Source organism: Gopherus evgoodei, chromosome 1, assembly GCF_007399415.2.
Source record: "Gopherus evgoodei ecotype Sinaloan lineage chromosome 1, rGopEvg1_v1.p, whole genome shotgun sequence".
In the NCBI taxonomy this organism is placed as follows: domain Eukaryota; kingdom Metazoa; phylum Chordata; order Testudines; family Testudinidae; genus Gopherus; species Gopherus evgoodei.
The window spans coordinates 116,862,535-116,884,766 of NC_044322.1; the positions used below are offsets into that span (position 1 = coordinate 116,862,535).

General features: G+C 40.9%; 1 protein-coding gene across 6 annotated transcripts in view; it reads right to left on the bottom strand.

Annotated features, from left to right (window-relative positions):
• Positions 1-822: 822 nt before the first annotated feature.
• The window catches only part of LOC115655014 (interleukin-1 receptor type 1-like), a 43,997-nt gene continuing 22,587 nt past the window's right edge, over positions 823-22,232 (bottom strand). For all 6 annotated transcript variants that reach the window (XM_030570049.1, XM_030570019.1, XM_030569997.1 and 3 more), the window contains 5 exons: positions 17,720-17,840; positions 11,361-11,506; positions 7,693-7,836; positions 6,498-6,662; positions 823-3,271 (listed from right to left, as the gene is read on the bottom strand). In XM_030570049.1, the coding sequence (XP_030425909.1) occupies positions 2,874-3,271; positions 6,498-6,662; positions 7,693-7,836; positions 11,361-11,506; positions 17,720-17,840 (974 nt within the window). In that variant the 3' untranslated portion in view covers positions 823-2,873. The remainder of the gene's footprint in view (positions 3,272-6,497; positions 6,663-7,692; positions 7,837-11,360; positions 11,507-17,719; positions 17,841-22,232) is intronic.

The window sequence follows — 22,232 nt, forward strand, 5'->3', positions numbered from 1 at the left end:
TAGGATGGTACCCAGGGAAGTGGTGTTTACTTTGGTATGAGAGCCAGCCACAGACATGAGGAAAGGCCTTGGAAAGCTCTGTGAATCACGAAAGAAACAAAAGGGGCTACAGAAAAGATACTGGGACAAAATAAAGCCAGTAGCCTTCAAAGAAACAGAGAGGGTTTAGGAATCAGACTGGACTTCTGCTTTCTTTTCAGATTCCAAAGCTAGACAGACACACCCCTCCCCAGAGAGGTTCAATGAAAATTCCTACCCAGCTGTCACCATAGTAGCTGCCTTACAGAAGGGATTGGAAAAGGAGGCAGGCTAACAAGGACACTGTTCCAAGAATGGCCTGTGGTCTTGACAAGCACTGGAACGTGAGTGGTAGGAGACCAAAGGCACAGTAAGACAGGAGTTGAAGGAATGTAGTACAGACAGAAAGAATGATTGTGTGAAGACACACAAGACATTGCATAGCAATAAAAACTAAGTGCAAGATTATATAAATGTATTGCTTAAGTTGTCAGTTTAAACATAAAAATAGGAAACGTAATCATGAAGGTTCCCATGTCATCTTAACATGGGCTTAAACTGCAGCAAGGGAGATTTAGGTTGGACATTAGGAAAAAGTTCCTAACTGTCAGGGTGGTTAAACACTGGAATAGATTGCCTAGGGAAGTTGTGGAATCTCCATCTCTGGAGATATTTAAGAGTAGGTTAGATAAATGTCTATTAGGGATGGTCTAGACAGTATTTGGTCCTGCCATGAGGGCAGGGGACAGGACTCGATGACCTCTCAAGGTCCCTTCCAGTCCTAGAGTCTATGAGTCTATCTGCATGATTATATTTATACACCATCGACTAAGTTCACTATTGGGAGAAGCAAATGCTACCCTTGACTTCTGCCAACAAGTTCAATCTTCTGTGTTGTCATGTATTTTTACCAAATTTTGAAAGCTTTCCAAAACTGGAAGTTATACATTAAAATCTAGTGGACAGTACAATGAAAAATAAATTCAATGTAACTTTAATAGGGACAAAATATACCACTGGAGTTTCTGATGTATCTTTTATGACACAATACATATTCAAAATTTAAAATACCTAGCTTACCCCACACTTTTCCTCAGTAGATCTCAAAGCACTTTACAAAAGAGGCAAGTATTATTGCTGTTTGACTCTTTGGGAAACTGAGGCACGGAGTGGCGAAGTGACTTGCCCACATTCACATAGTAGGCCAGTGGCAGAACTGGAAATAGAACCCAGAAAAACAAGTGTTGCCCACATCACCACTTGCAATTACTTAATTCATCATCATCATATTAGTCAAAACAAAGGATTAATGCTTTGTACAGAAATTAACCCTTCAAGAGGTGCAAGTTTACCTACTTTTTCTAAAGTAGGTCAGCAATAAAGCTTGGCATCTTCTACAGAACTAGTGTCCTGATCCTCAACAAAATATAATTAATGGATAGTTTTAAAGCAAGGAATGTCAGAATGATCATACTGTAATCAGTATATGACAATATTTAACTCAAGCCTGAGTAATTTACAGATTTTCATGGAAATATTTGAGCATCAATTCAAGAAAATTCAGAAATCAGGGATTTTCAAAAAACATCTGACACTGTGTACACTGTCCATTTTTAGCAGTCAAGCAACACGACTCCAAAATTGCACACAACATTAAATCCAATGACTTGAAATGTATATCTAAATATACAATATGTAAAATGTGGGCAATTTAATATTGCCATGGGAAAATTAACTTCTGTATCTCATTCTTTAAATTTACAACCTTAATGCTATATTAACAGTTTTTGGAGGGCAGGAAGGTTCCCCTCAAAAACAAAGGGGAGAGAAAATTCTAGCTGCTCCACTTTTGAATGTGTACTAGGACATTTGTACAGCTCCAGATTTCAAACTACACTACTATCTACATACAGAAACTCAAGTGTAGCACAATAGTTCAGCAATTACGTTGTGTACATGATGAATTAAAAACAGCCAGCTACAAATGACACTTTAATATTTGGTCAATTGAATTGACTGTGTGCAAAAAATCTGATTTTTGTTCGGAGTGGGATAATGTACAAATACACTTATCAGTTAACTCAATCATCTGAATAGATTTTCCTTGAACATGAAAAAATGCAAAGACCAAACATTATACGCTTTAGTCCCAAGAGGATTTTTTTAAAGATAATATTGAAAACATTGGTTTATAATAAAAATGTTTCTAGCCTTACAGAATCAGCTACTGCAAGAGTCGCTCTAGAAAGTAACGCTGAAAAAAAAGTTAAATTCTTTGACCAGCCAGTACAAGGTTCCCTTCTTGTCTTATGTCTCCCTCTCACCTCTCCCCTTGGACAATACCACATGATGTAATAAAAGGATTCTTCTTGTAGTGGATTGAATAAGTCCATAATTAATAGACTGCAACACATGTATGAACTAGAGTTTTAATTGTTTCATTCAAAACTACAGTTTTCTAAACCTAAACCCATCATATAAAAGTTAGGATATAACAACACTATTTCCTTCATTTTCATCCTTTTTCTATTTAGAAAAAAAAAGTCTTTAAAAGTGCAAAAAATGTTTTTCGTTTTCCTTACAAAAAAATGTATTTCTTGAAGAAGTCCTGCAATTCCTGTTACAGGCCACTGCAATATTGAAACAATGCTTCAGAGTGTTCGGTTGATCTGCTCAGGGGAATGGATGCTCAAATCAGCTTTTCAAACCTGTCAAGAATGATGTTGTGGAGGCTTTAATTCTGTAAGTCTCCAAATGAGATGGACAGTGTATAACACATATGGGTATCCTATGACCAACCATTTAAAAAGCAGTTGAAGTGAGCTGCTCACAGCTGTTAAAACTGAACTTCAGTGTCATCTTTCTAACATTATTGAATGTGGAGAATTAAAGGCTGTTGGTAGTAACTGTAGTTCTGAGGGAGACACAGTTTGCCTGGGTGGCATTTGGTATCGTACATTTTTCCAGAATTTTGTACTTGCTGAATGAGATCTCTCTGTGAAGTCCCCTTTCCATCTGATGGCCCCATGCTTTTGCTTAATATATTTGATAGATTCTGGCATGTTTGTGTAATCCTTTATTTTATCCAGTTCAATTAGAATAACTTTAATTCCATCATGGATAAGAGCATTGTACACAGCCAGTTGCTGTTCACAGGTATCTTCTAACACATTATAACAGGATGATTCTGGTACTAACACAATTATCACTCTTCTGCTTTGGTTGATTTTTTCATCAGCGACATTGACAACAGCTGTAAACAAAGAAAAGCAGAGAAAGGTTTTTTTACTCCTGCAAAAGCTTATACAATGTTTGTCACTTTCATTTTTTGTCTTTTTAGTTTTCAGAAACAAAGATGTCTTATTTGTTTCCTTACTCCATATTATTCATTGATATTACACCTGTCGCTGTAAAAAGTTGGCACTGTTTAAAAAAAAGACACATTAAATGCATACGTATCTTTAGATAAAGCTACCAAATCTCTACAGTATATTAATACATGCAACAGGCTTGCTTGCCCCTATGCTTTAGAACCTGGGGCTAAGCCAGCCCTGATTACAGGACAAGCCACACCTGAGTTGAATCAAGTGATCTCAGAGTAAAAGGCATCAGGAAGCTGCAGGGAAGGGGCTCCTGCAGAAGGAAGCTGTGGGCAGGGCCGGCTCCAGGTGTTCTGCCGTCCCAAGCAGCCAAAAAAAAAAAAAAAAAAAGCCATGATCACAATCTGTGGCAATTCAGCGGGAGGTCCTTCGCTCTTAGCGGGAGTGAGGAACCATCCGCTGAATTGCCGCCGAATACCTGAAAGTGCCGCCCTGCTCCAGAGTGACCGCCCCAAGCACCTGCTTGATAAGCTGGTGCCTGGAGCCGGCCCTGGCCGGGAGGGGGGGGGGGTCTCCTGCAGTGGTCCCTGAGGAAGGCACAGTTCCTGAGGGAAGAGGGGCTGTTCCCAGCTTAAACCGGGAGAGATTGTATTGTGAATGTTCTAAGAACTTTGATAATGTAATAAAAAAGGCCCAGACCCAAGAGGGGCTGTGATTGAATGAGACCGCATGCAGTTCGCTGGAGGAGCCCTGAAGAAGAGAAAAACCAGGGCAGGACACTGCAGAGGTACCCGCTGGCCATGAGGGGATAGTTAAGTGGCAGCTGGCCCTGGTACAGTATGGTGCAAATATGTTGCAACCAGACCATCAGGAATAAGTAAGTATCAGTGTGGGACAAAAACTAATTCCTACGAAAACTAAAACAAAAATACTCTGAGCCTTAAATAGTGCCCTGCAGACTGCTCAAGGAAGTAAATTTCAAACAGGAGGACCCCCACCCATGAGAAGGCCTGCTAACGAATAGAAAGCTCTAGGAAATGACAGCAAAAGCCAATGGCCTACACTACTGAACTCTGTAGTGTAGGCCAGGCCTATGTTAACGTACAGCAGCTTACGTAGACCTGACTGTGTACGTGTCTACACTACAATGTTGCTCCCGCTGATGTAAGTCGCAGGCTTTACTGACCTAATAACTCCACCTCCATGAGAGGCATAGCACTCAGGTCGATGTAGTTAGAGTGACACAGTGTCAGCGTAAACACTGTTACTTACATCAGCTGTTGGCTGTCAACCTCACCTCAGGCGCTCAGCTGGGGCCAAACAATCCCCACACTGCCCTACTTAAGTCAGTGCAAGCACTTCCACGGAGGATGCATAACACTGGCAGAAAGAGGGTAGCGTGGACATGAAACACTGCTGTAATTACTGCAGTGGCTCTACGGTGACCTAATTTACATCAACTTAACTTTGTAGGGTAGACAAGGTATTAGCCGCACAGACCTAGTGTAGGACAAGCAATATAAATATTAATTCTAGTAAAAATAAGTTATCTGCATTACTAAGAATTTATTTAGAAATATGAATGCCTTCTGCTAAAATTCTATCTTAAGACAAAAGTATGTGTAACCCACACACCTCCTGGGTATGGTGCTCTGTCCCCTCTAGTGGCACCAAGACCACTGAGAGAGAAACAGATTAATGAGTCTGCTCTACACTCTTAGTTAAGAGACACTTGGCTTTTAGCTCCTACATTAGAGGCTCACGCATAAAGCACCAGAGGTCCCAGTTTCGATCCCGCCCACCAACAACCAGGGTCTGTCAGTGTTACACATGTTCACATGGAAAAGCTTGCTTTTACAATACTAAGCATATATAGATTAGTTTAACATAAACTTCCAATAGAGACTTATTTGGTTAAACAATTTGGAAAAAAAGACCAATTTTTAAGCTCGATTTTACTGATTATTTTATAGTGCATAAGTACAGCTGAAAGGGTATACAAGACCATACATAAATAACTCAGAAAGTTATCCCCACCTTCTCCTCAGGAAATCAATCAGTGAAAGATCCTTCCTCAATTTCAGAGCCAAATGTTAGAATCTTAGTTTCAGCAATATATGGCAAAAAGAAACATTCCTTCAGGATGTCCCTTTTTAAAGGCACTTGGAGAACATATTGTTCTGCTCATATTTGGATGGGAGTCATGCATTTTCTCATCTCCTACTGATCTTTTCTGATACTGGACACAGAAGAGTTGCTTTGTAATAAATTTTTATTTTAAGTTGCACCATTTTGCCACACTTAAGTACCCTCTCCCCCTTCATTGCCAGATGAGTCATTCAGATTTTATTTGCTTTTCATGGGCAGTTGTCAGAGTGGAAAAGTAAAGGGGGACATTTGCCAGAGGTGAAATGACACTCTACAGTGACTGCCATGACACTTCCCTCCCTTCACAAGTGCTGCTCTGCCATTGTTCCTGACCACATGGACAAGGAAGGCTGTTGCCAGTCCTCTCTCTCTGATCAGCACACCAGTCCCAGCTGCTTAAGCTACCTACATATCAAAAGGAAGAACTAGGAGCTGATCGGAGGAAAAGCTGTGAGGCAGACAAGGCTTTATGGGAGCCCCAGGAACAGTACTTCTGTGGGATTACACAGGAGGGAGGAATAGGGATAAGAGACGGCCTACACAAGGGGTTGTCAACCTTTGGCACGCAGATCACCAGGGTAAGAATCCTGGCGGGCCAGGCTGGTTTGTTTACCTGCCATGTCCGCAGGTTCGGCTGATCGCCACTCCCTCTGGCCGCAGTTTACAGTACCAGGCCAATCGGGGCTGCGGGAAGCAATGCTGGCCAAGAGATGTGCTGGCCGCCGCTTCCCACCGCCCCCATTGGCCTGGGACAGGGAACCGCAGCCAGTGGGAGCAGCGATCGGCCGAACCTTCAGACGCAGCAGGTAAACAAACCTGCCTGGCCCACCAGGGTGCTTACCCTGGAGAGCTGCATGCCAAAGGTTGACGCCCCCTGGCCTATGCTAACTAGGATGCCTGTGCCACACAAGTTTGTTTATCTCTATTTCGAGGATCATTGCAGCTTACCTTCGAGACTAGTGAGAGAAAATATAGAAATTCCAATTTAAAAAAAATATATATATATCTTACCTTGTCCTGGTAAATCATCCCTTCCAAATATAAAGAGATTGTATCCACACTGTCTCTCTAAGACCTCAGGTAATACCTTTAGCGCAAAGATATCTGGTGAATAGAGACAGCTTACTCTGTTCTTTGGATACAGCACATATGCATCATAGATCTTCCCATCTGAAACTAAACAAAGAGAGCAAAATGATTAAGACCAAAAAGCATATTTAATAAAAAAGTAAACTATAGTTTTCCCCACACAACACTGCCATGGGCAAGAATCCTGTAATTAAAGTTATTGTGGTGTAATTATACTTATGGAAGGAATAGTTTTACACGTAGACCTTTAGATTTTAATATGCAAAGGTGTAATATTGATTACCTTTGAACAGTCTTTGCTCTACACTAAATAAAAAAAAAACATCATCAGATTATCTGTTTCAAGTACACCATATTATTTAAATTTCAAGTTACTCATAACTGGCGTTTACTGCTTATGACCTTAAGATATAAAAAGGCAATATTCAGAACGATCAGGAGTGTTATGATTTATCTGGAACAAAATTTCCAGTAAGGGCTGATTTAATAAACTTTATACAACTCCAGTAATTACCTCAATGCAGTTATTAAATACATTTTACTTCTTTCGTGGTACATCTACTCATGATTGATCTAAATTTCAGTATTCTGCTCTCTTGCGTATGGGATTCCCATTGCTAATGCAAACTCCAGGAACATAAGAGAGAGCCAAATATCGGACCAAAATAGGATTTGAGAGAAACGGTCTTTAAAAAACAGGTAGATGCTTAGGATTTTTCTCTGCACTCTTTTCCAAAAATGCACTTTCATATGATTTATTAGTACTCTTCCAAACAGTAATTAAAGGGAAGGTAGTGCTATTGCTTGAGTACGTCTTACAAGTGGAGAATACTTCAGTCAGCCATTTTAAGGCAAACAGCAATACAGTACATCAACCTGTCAGTACATGACTATCAAATATACAAGCCAATCACTGCCATTTTAGAAATCTGAAGTACTTTACATAATCTAAATCAGAAAATATGCTAATAGTTTTCATCATACATCTCAAAAATGTAAGGGTACCCACTTTGGGGGGAACTCCAAATGGAATCACTCTCACTCCAGGATCATTTCCTGAAAGCATTCCAAATTAGACTTTAAATTCTGTAAACTTTTTTCTTAAGAAAACACATACCTTTTTTACTCAGAAAAGGATGGCAGGAGTTCCGATACCAAAGCACAATGTCAATCTTGAGTAGCTTGTAGACAAACACAGTAGCAACTATTATAAATACCAGTGAAACAAGTCCTCCAATCAAGTATCCCTGAATGTTTGGAGCTGTATTAGCAAAGAGGGGGGAAAAGATACATTGGAACTGTAGCATGTGTCAAACAAGAAACATTCAAAACATTTTCTACAATCCAACAATTTGGTCTCTTAAAGCCAGCTACTTGTTTAAGGATTCAAATCATGCAATCAGCAAACAAGAAAATAGACTAAAGATTCTTCCTGTATGGTTTCAACATAAAACTGTTATTGGCCAGCCTGCTAGTAAACCAGAATGCATGCCGTTCTGTCTCAACAGAGGCCATCTTAAAGTAAAAAATCTTACCGCACAAATGCAAAGAAACTGTATTCTCTAATCAGAAAAGAAATGCTGATGTTTATTCTGACAAGACAACTAACTCAGAATTCTCATACAAGTTTGATTTAGGACTTGTCAACACAAATATTCAATTCGCAGCAAGCTAGAGTGTGAATCTACCCCATAGTAGCCCATTGCAGATTAACTGTGTAATTCTCTTTGAAGTAGAACTAGCTCAAAGCCCCTATAATCAACTGTGAATGTGCATCAGGAGAATGCACCTGGTCAGTTAATCCATTGCACGCTAATATAAAATTTAATAATAATTGGAGATATACCTGTCTCCTAGAATGGGAAGGGACCTCGAAAGGTCATTGAATCCAGCCCCCTGCCTTCACTTGCAGGACCAAGTACTGATTTTTGCCCCAGATTCCTAAGTGGCCCCCTCAAGGATCGAACTCACAACCCTGGGTTTAGCAGGCCAATGCTCAAACCACTAGACTACTGAGAGGTAGACTCACAGCTTAACTTGCCATGAACTAAATCTTTGTGTAGAGAAGCCCTGTTAAAAAGTGGCACATGGTTGCAGAAAAAAGTGAGTAGTAAGACAATCCCACAAGAAGACAAAGAAAAGTGAACACATAAATGTGTTCTCTTGTTACACCATATGCTCTCTGGAACTGGAGCAGGAATGGTCATTTACTAAATGACTGTTCTGTGTCTAGCACAGTGGGTGACAAAGCTGATAGAGGTTTCTAAGTGCTAATGCTGTATAAGCAGCAACAAACAGAAAATTCCCAATTACTGGAGTGGGAGTTGTTAGCACTCAGCACTGCAGAAAATAGCCCATTTAAGTGACTACATATGGTTTTAAGAGCACAACTTTAGGCACCCAAACTTTAATAGTTTGGGATATTAACAGAATGAGACCAGCCACAACTAGTACACCTCTACCCCGATATAACGTGACCCGATATAACGAATTCAGATATAACGCGGTAAAGCAGCGCTCTGGGGGGGGCGGGGCTGAACAATCCGGCAGATCAAAACAAAGTTCGATATAATGCAGTCTCACCTATAACGCAGTAAGATTTTTTGGCTCCCGAGGACAGCGTTATATCGGAGTAGAGGTGTAATTTTGTAGTATGAACTATCTTGTAGGAGGATTGTATTGTCTCACTTCAGTGCAGTCTGTGTTCAGTGGTTACATTAATGGAGGATTATGATCCACAGTCAGAAAAAGTCCCAAAGAGATGCAATATCTCTGTAGGCTCCGTTCTCTTGAATGAAGTTACATCCACTGTGGAATGCAAGTTTGCCTTTTGTACTCAAAAACTGCTTTGGGGTTTGCTTTAAAGTAGTGTTTTTAAGTCTTATAGGCCTCTCCACTCTGCTATACATTTATAAACTCCAGCTCCCTCTTCCACTCTCATTTATGGCACACTTAGCCAGTGGTTCTCAACCAAGGGTAGGCAGAGATCTTCCAGGGAATACATCAGCTCATCTAGATATTGTCTACTATTACAACAGGCTACATGAAAAACACCAGTGAAGTCAATACAAATTAAAATTTTATACAATGACTTGTTGATATTGCTCTATATACTACATCAGTGTGCCTCAACCTGGCAATCATGATTTATTTTATAATTATATGGTAAAAATGAGAAAGTATAAGCAATTTTTCAGGTGCTATGACACCTGTGTATTTTTATGCCTGATTTTGTAAGCAAGTAGGTTTTAAGAGACTTGGGTACACAAGACAAATCAGACTTCTGAAAGGGGTACAGTAGTCTGGAAAGGTTGAGAACCACTAGACTAAGCTACTGGTTATCACTGCAGTCACCTCGACAAAAAGGGTTTATGAGAAATGTACCAGCAAGAAACAGAGCACTTTGGTTCTTTATGTCTCTCCTTTTGAGATTACATAGCACCTGTCTTCCAAACATTAACCAATTCATCCTCACAACTTCTGTGTGGTAAACAAGATCTTAAGATAAAAACAACCTCCAAAAACAGGTTTCTCTGGGTTAAACAGGCTTAAATGTAAGCCATTGTTTATTAAACCTGTAGTAGACGTTGGCTGAATTATCAAGATACATCTTGCAACAGGCAGTAGTTTTGATTTCAATATTTTATTACTTTTCAAGTGAGGTTTGAGAATTAATTCTATTTTAAAGCAGACTGGCCTCAAATTCTGCTTAAACAAAGTTGAGAGACTTAATTTGAACTTTGCTGTCGTATATTAAAGTTACCTGAACTCCCATATATGCACATTTGTACTCATTTCAGCTTTTCAGCTTTGAAAACCAGAACCAAATGTTAAATGTGTCAGCACAAACTGCTTATTATGTGTTGAGTCACAATGAATTTGGCAATAGGGACTTTTTAATGTTTCACACATTCCACATTAAACAAAGCAAAATCTACACTCTAGGGCAAAAAACAGAGCATACAATGTGGGAGTGGCGTGTGCATGAATTCCTGCCTATCTGTTATGGAGTGATGAGGATAGAGGGAATCAAAGGAGCAGCAGCAGCCACTGCTACATATATCCTCTCCTCCTCCACACCTCAACGAAAAAAAGCAGAGATGCTGGGGTCATGGAGTTGCTTCAAAAGTGAGGCAGTAGCCACAAAATTTGTGCCCAAATGCTCCTTTCTGGTTCTTCAGCTTTCAGTTAACAACAAGGTGAACAGAAGCATTATTGCAATAAGACAACATGGTGTATAAAAGAAAATAATTAACTGAGAAAATACTGTTTTAAAGGGGAAAAAGGTGAATTTGAAAGAAGCTATTCAGGAGGAAGAGGGGGAATATGTTTTAACAAACATAAGAATTCAGGGTTAAATTTAACAAGGGCAGCTACAACTTAAGAGGAAGAAAGACAGCAAGAGTGCTAACATGTAGTAGTTATCTACTATGTGTGGCATAAGCTAATGATAAGTTTTAATTTATTATTTTTTTTACTGAAAAGTATTTCATTGGTATTTTCTGAAAGGCTGTTGAATTGAAATATAGAGTCCAAAGTTCATTAAAACTGATAGTTTATTTAAAATTTGGTAATAGAACGAAAGTAGAATACTTAAGTTAAACATACATATACAATTGTAACATCCCAGTCATGTTCTGTTTAATACAGAGCTGTTTTACACAGTTATAGCCAGCCAATTATGGTTGATACTAGCCGAATCTTTATTAAACTGTTTCCTTTTCCTTAATTTCTCATTACATGATCAGGTTAGAATTGTAGTTATAAACTTATTTAATATCTTACCTGGGCGTTTTAGTACAACGTATGCTACAGCTTCGCCATAGGGATGCAAAACACGACAGAAAAACTTGTGAGAATAATCCTTACTTTTCACTTTTGAAATGTTGAATCTTGCTCCAATTATAAAACCACCTCCCTGGGAAGGTTTTCTATCACCACAAAACAAACAAACAAACAAACAAACACCACAACACAACACATCAGCAGATAGAGAAATTATTATATATTAGAATTTCAATATGGACTAGGTAGACTTAACTGCAAATACAAGAAAGTTAACCTTTACCCTCAAAAATGTATTAAGCAAGTAGAGTTCAGGTCACTTGTGAGCAAACACTGATACTGACAGTCAGGACTTTATAGTACAAAGCTTAGTATCAACAAAATGAAGTACCAGAGCCAAGGGTTTGAAACTACACAGATGGAACAATGACATTACACAGGTTGAATTACTGCCCACATTAGAACATTTAAACTTCAGTAGGAATTGTTGTCAGGTACTGTGCCTCCATATTTTCAGTTCTGATACTGTTGCTGACCACTTTAAAAAATAGCTACTTTCCATACCAACTGAGCTTTGGTTAAAACTGATTTAGCTGAAAACTATTATGGCTTTATAATTTAGAAGATAGATGAGGACAGGTTGCAAACTGAGTTAGTTGTATTGGCATCCCATAAGAACAGCTACATACCTTATAGTAGCCATGGGTCTTTGAGATGTTCTGTCCATATGGATTCCACACTTGGTGTTCATGCATCTGAGGAAGTGGGTATTCACCCACGAAAGCTCATGCTCTAAAACGTCTGTTAGTCTATAAGGTGCCACAGGATTCTTTGCTGCATGCACTCCATACGTGTAAGATCAGATTCTTTTGACCAGCAATGTCCACTGGGGCCAGGCCTGTCCCCTAAGCATTCTCTCAACTCCCTCATCCGAGACCATAAAGTGCGGAGCAGGTCCTCAGTGCCTTCACCAATACAGAATCCCAGAGGAGTAGGATTCCACATTAGGGAAGGAGGGCGGGTCATGGGATCCTTGTGGACAAAACATCTCGAATCACAGAACTGTAAGAAAATAACCAATTTGTGTCTACATGATAGGTGACAGGAGTCCTAGTTTAAAAGATTGTAGGACAGCCTTACCAAAATGAAGCTTCTTACAAGACACAGCTTTAGAAAAGTGTGTACCAAACTGTACATAGCTGTCCTATAAATTTCAGAAATAGACCACCTGAGCTCTAGTGGAATGAGCTCAGCTGTGCCTAGGTGGCTCTAGGCTGACTGGGCTAACTCATAAGTCCATTTTGATAATTTCTGTGAGGTTACTGCCTGATCCCTAAACATATCCATGAAGGCCATGAACAGTCTGGGTGTTCCTGAATGGTTTTGTCCTGTTCAGAGGATATAAAGCTCTTACTGCATAAAGTGTGTGAAGTTTACTAGTAATGCCAAACCACACTCCAAGACTTTCACTGCACTGCAGCAATGTCCATACAGGATGTTACTGTGCTGTAAGCTGGTGTGCTGATAGTTCACACCTTGGCTTGTGACACAGTAATTTGACATGTAGACAAGTTGGGCTACTGGCTGCCAAGCTTGTGACAAATCTAATGTTCACTCTTTTGTCTCAGTTCCAAGAGTCTTGAGAGGGAAACTTAATGTCTCATTTCTGGAGTGATGTTCCTTTCTTAAGGAAATCAACATGTGGATCTAAGTCAGGGGTCGGCAACGTTTCAGAAGTGGTGTGCCGAGTCTTCATTTATTCACTCTAATTTAAGGTTTTGTGTGCCAGTAATACATTTTAACATTTTTAGAAGGTCTCTTTCTAGAAGTATATAATACATAACTAAACTATTGTTGTATGTAAAGAAAAACATTTTAAAAACTTATTTAAGAAGCTTCATTTAAAATTAAATTCAAATGCAGAGCCCCTCGGACCGGTGGCCAGGACCCGGGCAGTGTGAGTGCCACTGAAAATCAGCTCGTGTGCCGCCTTCGGCACACGTGCCATAGGTTGCCTATCCCTGATCTAAGTAGACAACTGGGACGTCTCAGCATTGCAGCTTGGTGTACAAATCATGGCTCATGGGGTGAACTAGCTAAGGAGGACTAGAGGGAGGACTGAGACTTAGCTACTTCCTTCTTCTCTATATCTGAGATGGCTGTTGTGGAGTACTCTGGAAGAAAAAAGTTTAGGTGGCCAACCCTAGTGTGATACTCTACCTCAGGGGAGCACCCTTGAAGCCCCATATTTATTGTTTGTATATAATTGTGCTATTTCATATAAAGCATGCCATGTGAGGTATTGTGGCAAAGATTATGATCTGCTGAAACACCTGTTCCATCTAAATATGTACAAAAACTCCTCACTTAATGTAGTTATGTTCCTGAAAAAAGCTACTTTAAGCACGATGTTAAGTGAATCCAATTTCCCCATAAGAATTAATGTAAATGGGGGAGGCAGGGGGTTAGGTTCCAGGGAAATATATATACACATACACACAATAAGTTTTAAACAACTTAATCCTGTACACAGAAATGATGATTGTGAAGCTTGGTTGAGGTGGTAGAGTCAGAGGGTGGGAGATTTCCCAGGGAGTGCCTTACTGCTAAATGATGAACTAGCACTCGGCTGAGCCCTCAAGGGTTAACACGTTGTTGTTAATGTAGCCTCACACTCTAGAAGGAAGCACAAATGGAGGAAGGAGACACAGCATGGCAGTGGCTGCAAACACTGGAAACTGAAAGGGGTGATGAATCCATCCTATCCCAATGGAGTGCACCACTCACTCCACTTTCTGAAGTGCCAGGAGGTGCATGTGTGTGAGAGTCAACCACCATCAACAGCCACTGTCCTGCCAGGGAGTTACAATTCAATGACTAACTTGCACAAGGCCACACCAGGAGAATTGCTCAAATCTTGCCTGGGGACTCAGCATGCCCACCAAATATGCCTAGACTTGTGTTCTCCAAGCCCATGGGACTAAGGGTATAAAACAGAATACAGTGGCCCCATGCTTGGCCTTTTCTCCTCCCCCCACCTACGCTGCAAGCAACAAGAACACTCAGAAGACTGAAGACTCCAACAGAGGAAACTGGCCCAGGTTTCAAGGGTGAAACCTGTGTACTCTGAACTGTAATATCCAGTGGCATGAGAAAAAACTGCTTAATCTGGATGTTGCCCAGTCTAATAGGGTTGAGAGTGTAGGCTGCATACTTATATTTTATTTTAGTAACCATTCTGACTTTTTGCCTAATCACTTAAAATCTCTTTTGTAATCCATAAACTTGTTTTACTGTTTATCAGTGTTTGCCTGAAGTGCTTCATAAATCTAATCAGATTTACAAAAGCTGGTGTATGTATATCCACTTTCCATTGATGGAGTGGTGAACCAATTAATAAACTTGCATTTCTCAAGAAAGAATCTTGAGCAGTGAAAGACAGTATATTCCTGAGGTACAAGGCTGGGAGATAGGGGGCGATTTGGCTGGTGCCTTTCTCTGTGTGATTTATGAGTGGCTCTGGGAGCATTCATGCAATCTAGCTGGGTACATGGCTCCACATGCAGTTGTGCTGAGTAATAACAGCACCTGGAGAGGCTTGCTGCTTGTTACTAGCAAAGAACTGTGAGAGACAGCCCAGACTGGAGAGTTAAGTGGGCAAAGTTATCCCACAGTCCCAGACTGAAGCCCGGGGATCCTGTCACACCTTGCCTTTGGAGTCTGTTTGGAACTAGAGCAGAAGATGGAGTACCAATAAGGTACATGACCTTCACCTAAATCAATAATGGCACCTAAGGGGGCCCATCATTGAATGGCATAGAAGCATGCCAGGAGAAGTATGTCAAACTCTGAAGATTTAGCTTCTGTCATAGTGATTCAAGTCCTTGTATCAAAGGGAGAGAGGCGGTTCTGCACCTAACCACCTGTCTACTTAAAAGGAATTTATTAAGCCAACAAGGACATTAGAAGGACTAGCTTAACAACTATATTAACTAATCACTAACACTAACTACAGTAGAGTTGCAGAGAAGCAGCATGCATTCCATCTTGCTGCCATCGATGGCAAAAAGGAATTGAGGGATGGTTGTCCCCCTCCCACGGGTGGGGTAATGGAGCACGAGGATACCGAGGGAACAGGCATAGTCCCAACTGAATTTGATTTGGCCAAATGAATCCAATTTTGTGTGCCTGTGCACCAAGAGTAGGATCCATGTGAACACTCACTTGAAAAAGAATACCAGCTTCTACCCTTCCCCTCTACACTCCCCCAAAATCATTCTAGGTGGTTCATTCATCCAGCATTTTTGGCTTCTCAGCAGATAGGCATTCTGTCATGCTCCTGATCGGTAGCTGGGAGGCATGTCGGGAAGACTCCTGCGAGTTAACAGGATCAGCAACAGTAGGCAAATCATTCAAGCTTACACGAAGCTGACTACAGAGTCCGTTTATAGAAAGAAAAAATAAAAGTCAGCTAATATAGCCCATGCTAACAGTGTGGCTCTGTCCTCTAGTGGTTAGCCCATGTACAGAGGTTTCTGAATTTGCTGCTGCTGTTGAACTATGGAAACCAGTTCATCAGTTCAATGAGTAAGGGCTTGGCCACACTCGAAACTCCAAAGCAGCACTTTGAAGTGCGAGTATGGTCGCAGCGCCAGCGCTGGAAGAGAGCTCTCCCAGAGCTGCAGGTACTCCACCTCCCCATGGGGATTAACTTGCAGCGCTGTAACTTGCTGCGCTCAGGGGGGTTTTTCACACCCCTGAGCGAGAAAGTTGCAGTGCTGTAAAGCGCCAGTGTAGCCAAGGTTTCAAGCTAATACTTTTAGATCAGAGGTCTCTGATTCAATCCCAGCGATCACCTCCTCCAGAGATACAGTGTTATATGTGCAGCAGCAAAGTACATCTGTACTTGAGCTCAGTCCCAATTGCCTATCAGGAGCTCATCCTTCAAAAAGGTGCAAGATGGAAGCAATAAAGAGAAATGGTAAGACAGGATTAGGACAAGAAATAGCAGAGCAACAATCAGGCCAAAATTTTCTTACTTTAGTGCCTGAAATTAGACACCTAAAATGTGTTTTGGAGATTCCCAGGTATCCAACAGCTCCAGCTGACTTCAAGGGAAGCTGCAAGTATACAACACCTCTGAAAATTAGGTCACCTAGAATCTATACTTCTTAGGCACCCAAGTTGAAAGTTCTTCTTAGGGCAAAAGTAACAATAATTAATTTACTCCTGGTGCCTCAATCATCAGTTATGTAGGACACTAATGTTTAAAGGTAAGCAGGGACTGTTCGTTACTTTTTTAGCCCATAAGACTATAATACAACAAAAATCTCTCACCCTATAAATTTACAGGAGTTTGGGGATAAAGTAAAACTAAAATTCAAGACAATTTTCCCGAGGAGCAGGTTGACATTTAACATTATCAAAAATATAGTTAAATTAAATAAATAAATAAATAAATAAATAAATAAGTGAATGTGCCACTCTTCTCTAAACAAGAAAATGTTTTATGACGTTTCAATTTGATTCAGTGGCAGATGTTATGTAATTTGTGAACCTGGCCACCGCACACATGCAAGCAGAGCAGCTGATCTTAAAAGAACTCAAGGAAACACCTATTGTATATATAATAAATTGCTCCCATCCTGGCAAACTCTTTTTCCACGGGGCTGGTTAAGAGCAGCCCTTAATCTATGGATGAAGAGTACTAAGCATTATCATGCTATTATGAATTACCAAAATCTAGATAAGATGGCCTCAATAAATTACTTACAGAAAAAATAGATAATTATTAAATGCACGGTAAATTTGTTGAACATAAAGTACTTTCAGTAGTCTATTGGCATCCATTAGGGAAGATTGAAAAAAGTGGGTTTGTTTAGTCTGGAGAAGAGAAGACTGAAAGGGGACATGATAACAGTTTTCAAATACATAAAAGGTAGTTACAAGGAGGAAGGAGAAAGATTGTTCTCATTAACCTCTGAGGACAGAACAAGAAGCAATGGGCTTAAATTGCAGCAAGGGAGGTTTAGGTTGGACATAAGGAAAAACTTCCGAACTGTCAGGGTGGTTAAGCACTGGAAAAAGTTGCCGACGGAGGTTGTGGAATCTACATCATTGGAGATTTTTAAGAGCAGGTTAGACAAACACCTGTCAGGGATGGTCTAGATAATACTTAGTGTTGTAATGAGGGAAGGGGACTGGACTAGATGACCACTTGAGGTCCCTTTCAGTTCTACAATTCTATGATTAGACACTATTTTGTCCAACAGTTACTTTTTATGGATGATTCACATCAAATAATTTTAAAATATTTTAGCATTCAATCCACATGCAATTTGATCTGTAAGAATACTTACTCATAAAATTGTTCTTCGTAGGTATTATCAAAGATATTAACATCCTCACCATTGACTTGCCAGTACGGATTCAAAGTACTTATGCTACTGGATATATTACAGTCCATGATGACATGAGATCCTACAAAACATTTAAATGTGACAATTAAAAATTGTGTACCATAAGCAGGCAGGCTTATATGATTATGTAAATAGTTTGGGAAAGGATCGTTACTTAGATTACAGCAACTGTGGCTCTCAGAGATGTGTTGTCCATATGTGTTGCACTTTTGGTGTGCACATTCCCACATGCTTGAGACCAGAGTCTTTTGGCCAGCAATGTCCATTGGGGCTGTGCATGCATTCTGAGTGGCCTAGTGCTGCTCTACTGAGGGCATAAAGGATGTGGGACCAACTGCCACTCAATTCCTTTGCCACTGCAGAATCTAGATGTTACAGAACTCCACACGAGCAGGAAAGAGGGCAGGTCACAGAATACATGTGGACACTGCATCTCAAAGAACTCCAGTTATTTAAGGTAAGTAATTCTTTTTTGAGCACTTGTCCGTATGTATTCCACTCTTGGTCACTCACAAGCAGTAATCTGACAGAACCAGGTAGAGTCTGCTTAAACAAAGATTGCAGTACAGCTCTGACAAAAGCAGCATCAGACCTCAATGCTTCTACCAAGAAATATGGTTTGGTAAAAGTATGGCTTGAACTCCAAGTAGCTGAAATCAATATGCTTAGCACAGAAGCCGCAGAAGCTGTCCACGTGCAGTGGAGCAAGCTCTAATCTGAGTTGAGGATCTAAACTAGCTAATTCATAACAGCTCTTACCACATCACGAAACCCACTTGGAAAGCCTCTGGGCTGATAGAAATGTAAAAAATAAATAGTCATGGGGAAATCCCAAAGGATTTGTTTTTTTGTAAGTAAAAGGGCCCTGCAAACCTCTAAGGTGTACAGCCTAGCCTTCCCCAGATTAGTATGTCATTTCTAAATGAGCATTGTCATATTAATCAGTTGGTTTAAAGGAAAGCCCATAAATCCTTTCAGTAAGAACTTGGGATGAGGCTTAAGTGAAAATTTATTCCTATGGTATATGCCATATATGTTTACCAGATTCCAGGAGAGGGTCATTAATGGGAAGTGCCAACGGACCAGCCATAGAGAATCTCCAAACATTTGGGAGGATTTTGTACCCCTTCCACAAGTTTCTTGAGAAATTCAGTTATATGTGTGGACAGATCTTGAAAGCTCTTGTTGTCATACAGGTGAGACGGTCTAGAGGGTACTACCACCTCATTTAAGGTCAGGAGAGTATAGCATCAGAAATTGCCTGTTCCTCAGCTTGAGGGTGGCTCCTCCTCAGAAAATTCCTCCCGGGGCTCTAATTCATAGATTGCAAGCCTAGGTTCCTGAGAACATATAGGGGAGGAGGTTCTCATTCTAGAAGGTGGTGCAGAGATGTGATGTCTTGGGAGGTGAATACCCTAGAGGTTCCAATAGAACCATGTTGGAACACTATATGGAAATGAGGTGGGGGGCACAAGGAAGGGTACCAGATATATGCCTACTCCTACATCCCATCTGAGACCTTCACATAACTAAACCCCCCTTGATTCCTTCTCAGAATCACAATACCATAAGAAGGGATCCTTGGAGAACAAGTATGGGACCCCCACCCCCACCCCAACGTGCAGTGAGTCAGAAGATGAAAACAAGCACTCCAGATTATTTTTTTGGTTGCGGGGGGTGGGCGGGCATATAGCAGGGGGAGATCGAGGGGAACATTCCTGGAGTCAGAATGCTAAATTTGCACAGTAATTCTAGAGGCTATCAGCACTGGGGAGATAATATGGGCCAATGAGGCCTTGAGCATCAGCAGAGACCAGTGGAGAGGAGAGGAGATTCTGATTCCTCCAAGAGCTGGAGATCCCTCAGTACTACATACTTTCTTAGTATCGACAGGGACGGTGCTACAAACCTGAGTGCGGGAGAAGAGAGTATCAAAGTTGATGGTATGGACATGCCCAGCACTGACACACTTGGTGCTGAAGAGAGTAGCATCAAGAAGAGCAGTACCAATGAGGCTGATCACAGCTGGCATCGAAGCACTCAGTGTTGAGGTAACTCCCAATGCTGTGGCCTCTGTACTGGAGGCAGTTAACTTTGGATTCCCAAGATCATGCCAGAGCCCTAGTGCCACGCTGCCTTAGAGCTGCTGTGGTTCACAGATTGGGCAATGGAGTTTCTCTAGAATGGGAGCAGTGAGGTGATTTAAGACTTCTTACTGAGAACACCCATTGGGGGATCGGCCCTACTTTTCCCACAAAAGTGATGCTCCTTTTTGTCTGATGACTTTAAACAAAGTCCTAACTGAATCCAAAGCTAGAATGGTCTTAGAAGATGGAGCCTGAGAGCTAGTGGATCCAAACTCACAGGAGCACTTCTGGAATGTCAGGGGATGGAGGGAAAGGAGGTCTGCCCTGCCCAGACTGAGACTGTTCCATGCAGCCAGCCTCAACAAATATTTCAAGACACGCCTCCCCAAACCTTTAAGGTCCTTTTAGAAAAGAGCTTGCACGCCAACCATGTGTCAGGGATATGGGCTTTCCCATATAGAAGAGATGAGGTATCTGGTATGCCTGTCATCAATCACAATTGCTGCCTTACAGGATGGGCAACAGATTCACATAGATTCCGAGGCTGCGTGATTTAGGAAGGGGACATGACTAAATCCTGGAGCCAGGAATAAAATCCCAATCTGAGAAAAAAAAACAGAATATGGAAGGAAAAACTTCCAAACACCAATAAAAAATATTTAAAGCAGTGGTTCTCAACCAGAGATACATGTACCCCGGGGGTACGCAGAGGTCTTCCGGAGGTACATCAAGTCAACTAGATATTTGCCTAGTTTTACAATAGGATACAGAAAAAGCACTAGTGAGGTCAGTACAAACTAAAACATACGGACAGTGACTTGTTTGTACTGCTCTATATACTATACACTGAAATGTAAGCGCAATATCTATATTCCAACTGATTTTTCATTATATGGTAAAAATGAGAAAGTACACAATTTTTCAGTAACAGTGTGCTGTGACACTTCGTATTTTTATGTCAAGTAGTCTGAAAAGGTTGACAGTCACTAATCTGAAGTTTGCCAGTAGGCAACTACCCAAACCATCTATAAGAAACACTAATCTACAAACAATTAACTATAGCAATTACGAAAAAAAAAGACGCTTCAAGATGTAGACACTGAAGAGCTCCATCTCACTGCCACTGGTGATGAGAAGGAACTGAGTGGCAGCTGGGCCCAGTCCACCCTCTATGCCCTCAGTACAGTAGCACAAGGACACTAAGGTTATGTCTACACAGCAAAGAAAAACCCGCAGCTGGCCTGTGCCAGCTGACTCAGGCATGCAGGGTTCAGGCTGCAGGGCTGATTCACTGCTGTGCAGACTTCCTGGCTTGGGATGAAGCCTGAGCTCTGGGACTCTCCCACCTCACAGGGTCCTAGAGCCTGGGCTTCAGCCCAAGCCCAAATGTCTACACAGCAGTGAAAAAGCCCCACAGTCCAAGCTCACAGGCCAGCTGCAGGTGTCTAGTTGCTGTAGAGACGTACACTTCCCCCCAGTGGGCATCGCTGGCCAAAAGACACTGATCCTGAGCATGAGGAGCACATGTGCTCCAAGAGCAAAACACGTATGGGCAAGCAGTCATAGTAGAATTGTCATCTGGCTTTTAGAAATCCTCAACTCCACAGGTAAGATCCTGGTCCTATTAAAATCTATGAGAGTTTTGCCATTGACTTCAACAGAGCCAGGATTCCAGATTGGTATCATAATAGCAACCTGGCAAAAACAATCTGGGAGGGGTTACATGCACTTTGGAGTACAGGATTAGAATTCAAAATTATTTTGACAAACTGGAGAAATGGTCTGAAATAAATAGGCTGAAATTCAGTGAGGACAAATGCAAAGTACTACTCTTACGAAGGAAGAAACCAATTACACAAATACAAAATGGGAAATGATTGCATAGAAAGGAGTCCTGCAGAAAAGGATTTGGGGATTATAGAGGCTCAGAAACTAAATGCGAGTCAACAATGTACTACTGTTGCAAAAAACAAAAAGTAAACATCATTCTGGGATGTATTAGCAGGAGTTTTGTAAGCAAAACACAAGAAGTAATTCTTCCACTCTAGTCAGCACTGATAAGGCCTTAACTAGAGTAGTGTGTCCAGTTCTGGGCACCACACTTCAGGAAAGATGTGGACAAATTGGAGAAAGTCCAGAGAGAAAAAAGGATTAAGGGTCTAGAAAACAGGACCTATGAGTAAAGATTGAAAAAATTACGTTTGTTTAGTTTGGAGAAGAGAAGATTGAGGTGGGGACATGATAATAGTCTTCAAGTACATAAAAAGTTGTTATAAACAGGAGGATGATAAATTGTTCTACTGATCCACTATGGACAAGACAAGTAGTAACGACCTTACATTGCAAGGGAGATTTAGGATAGGTAT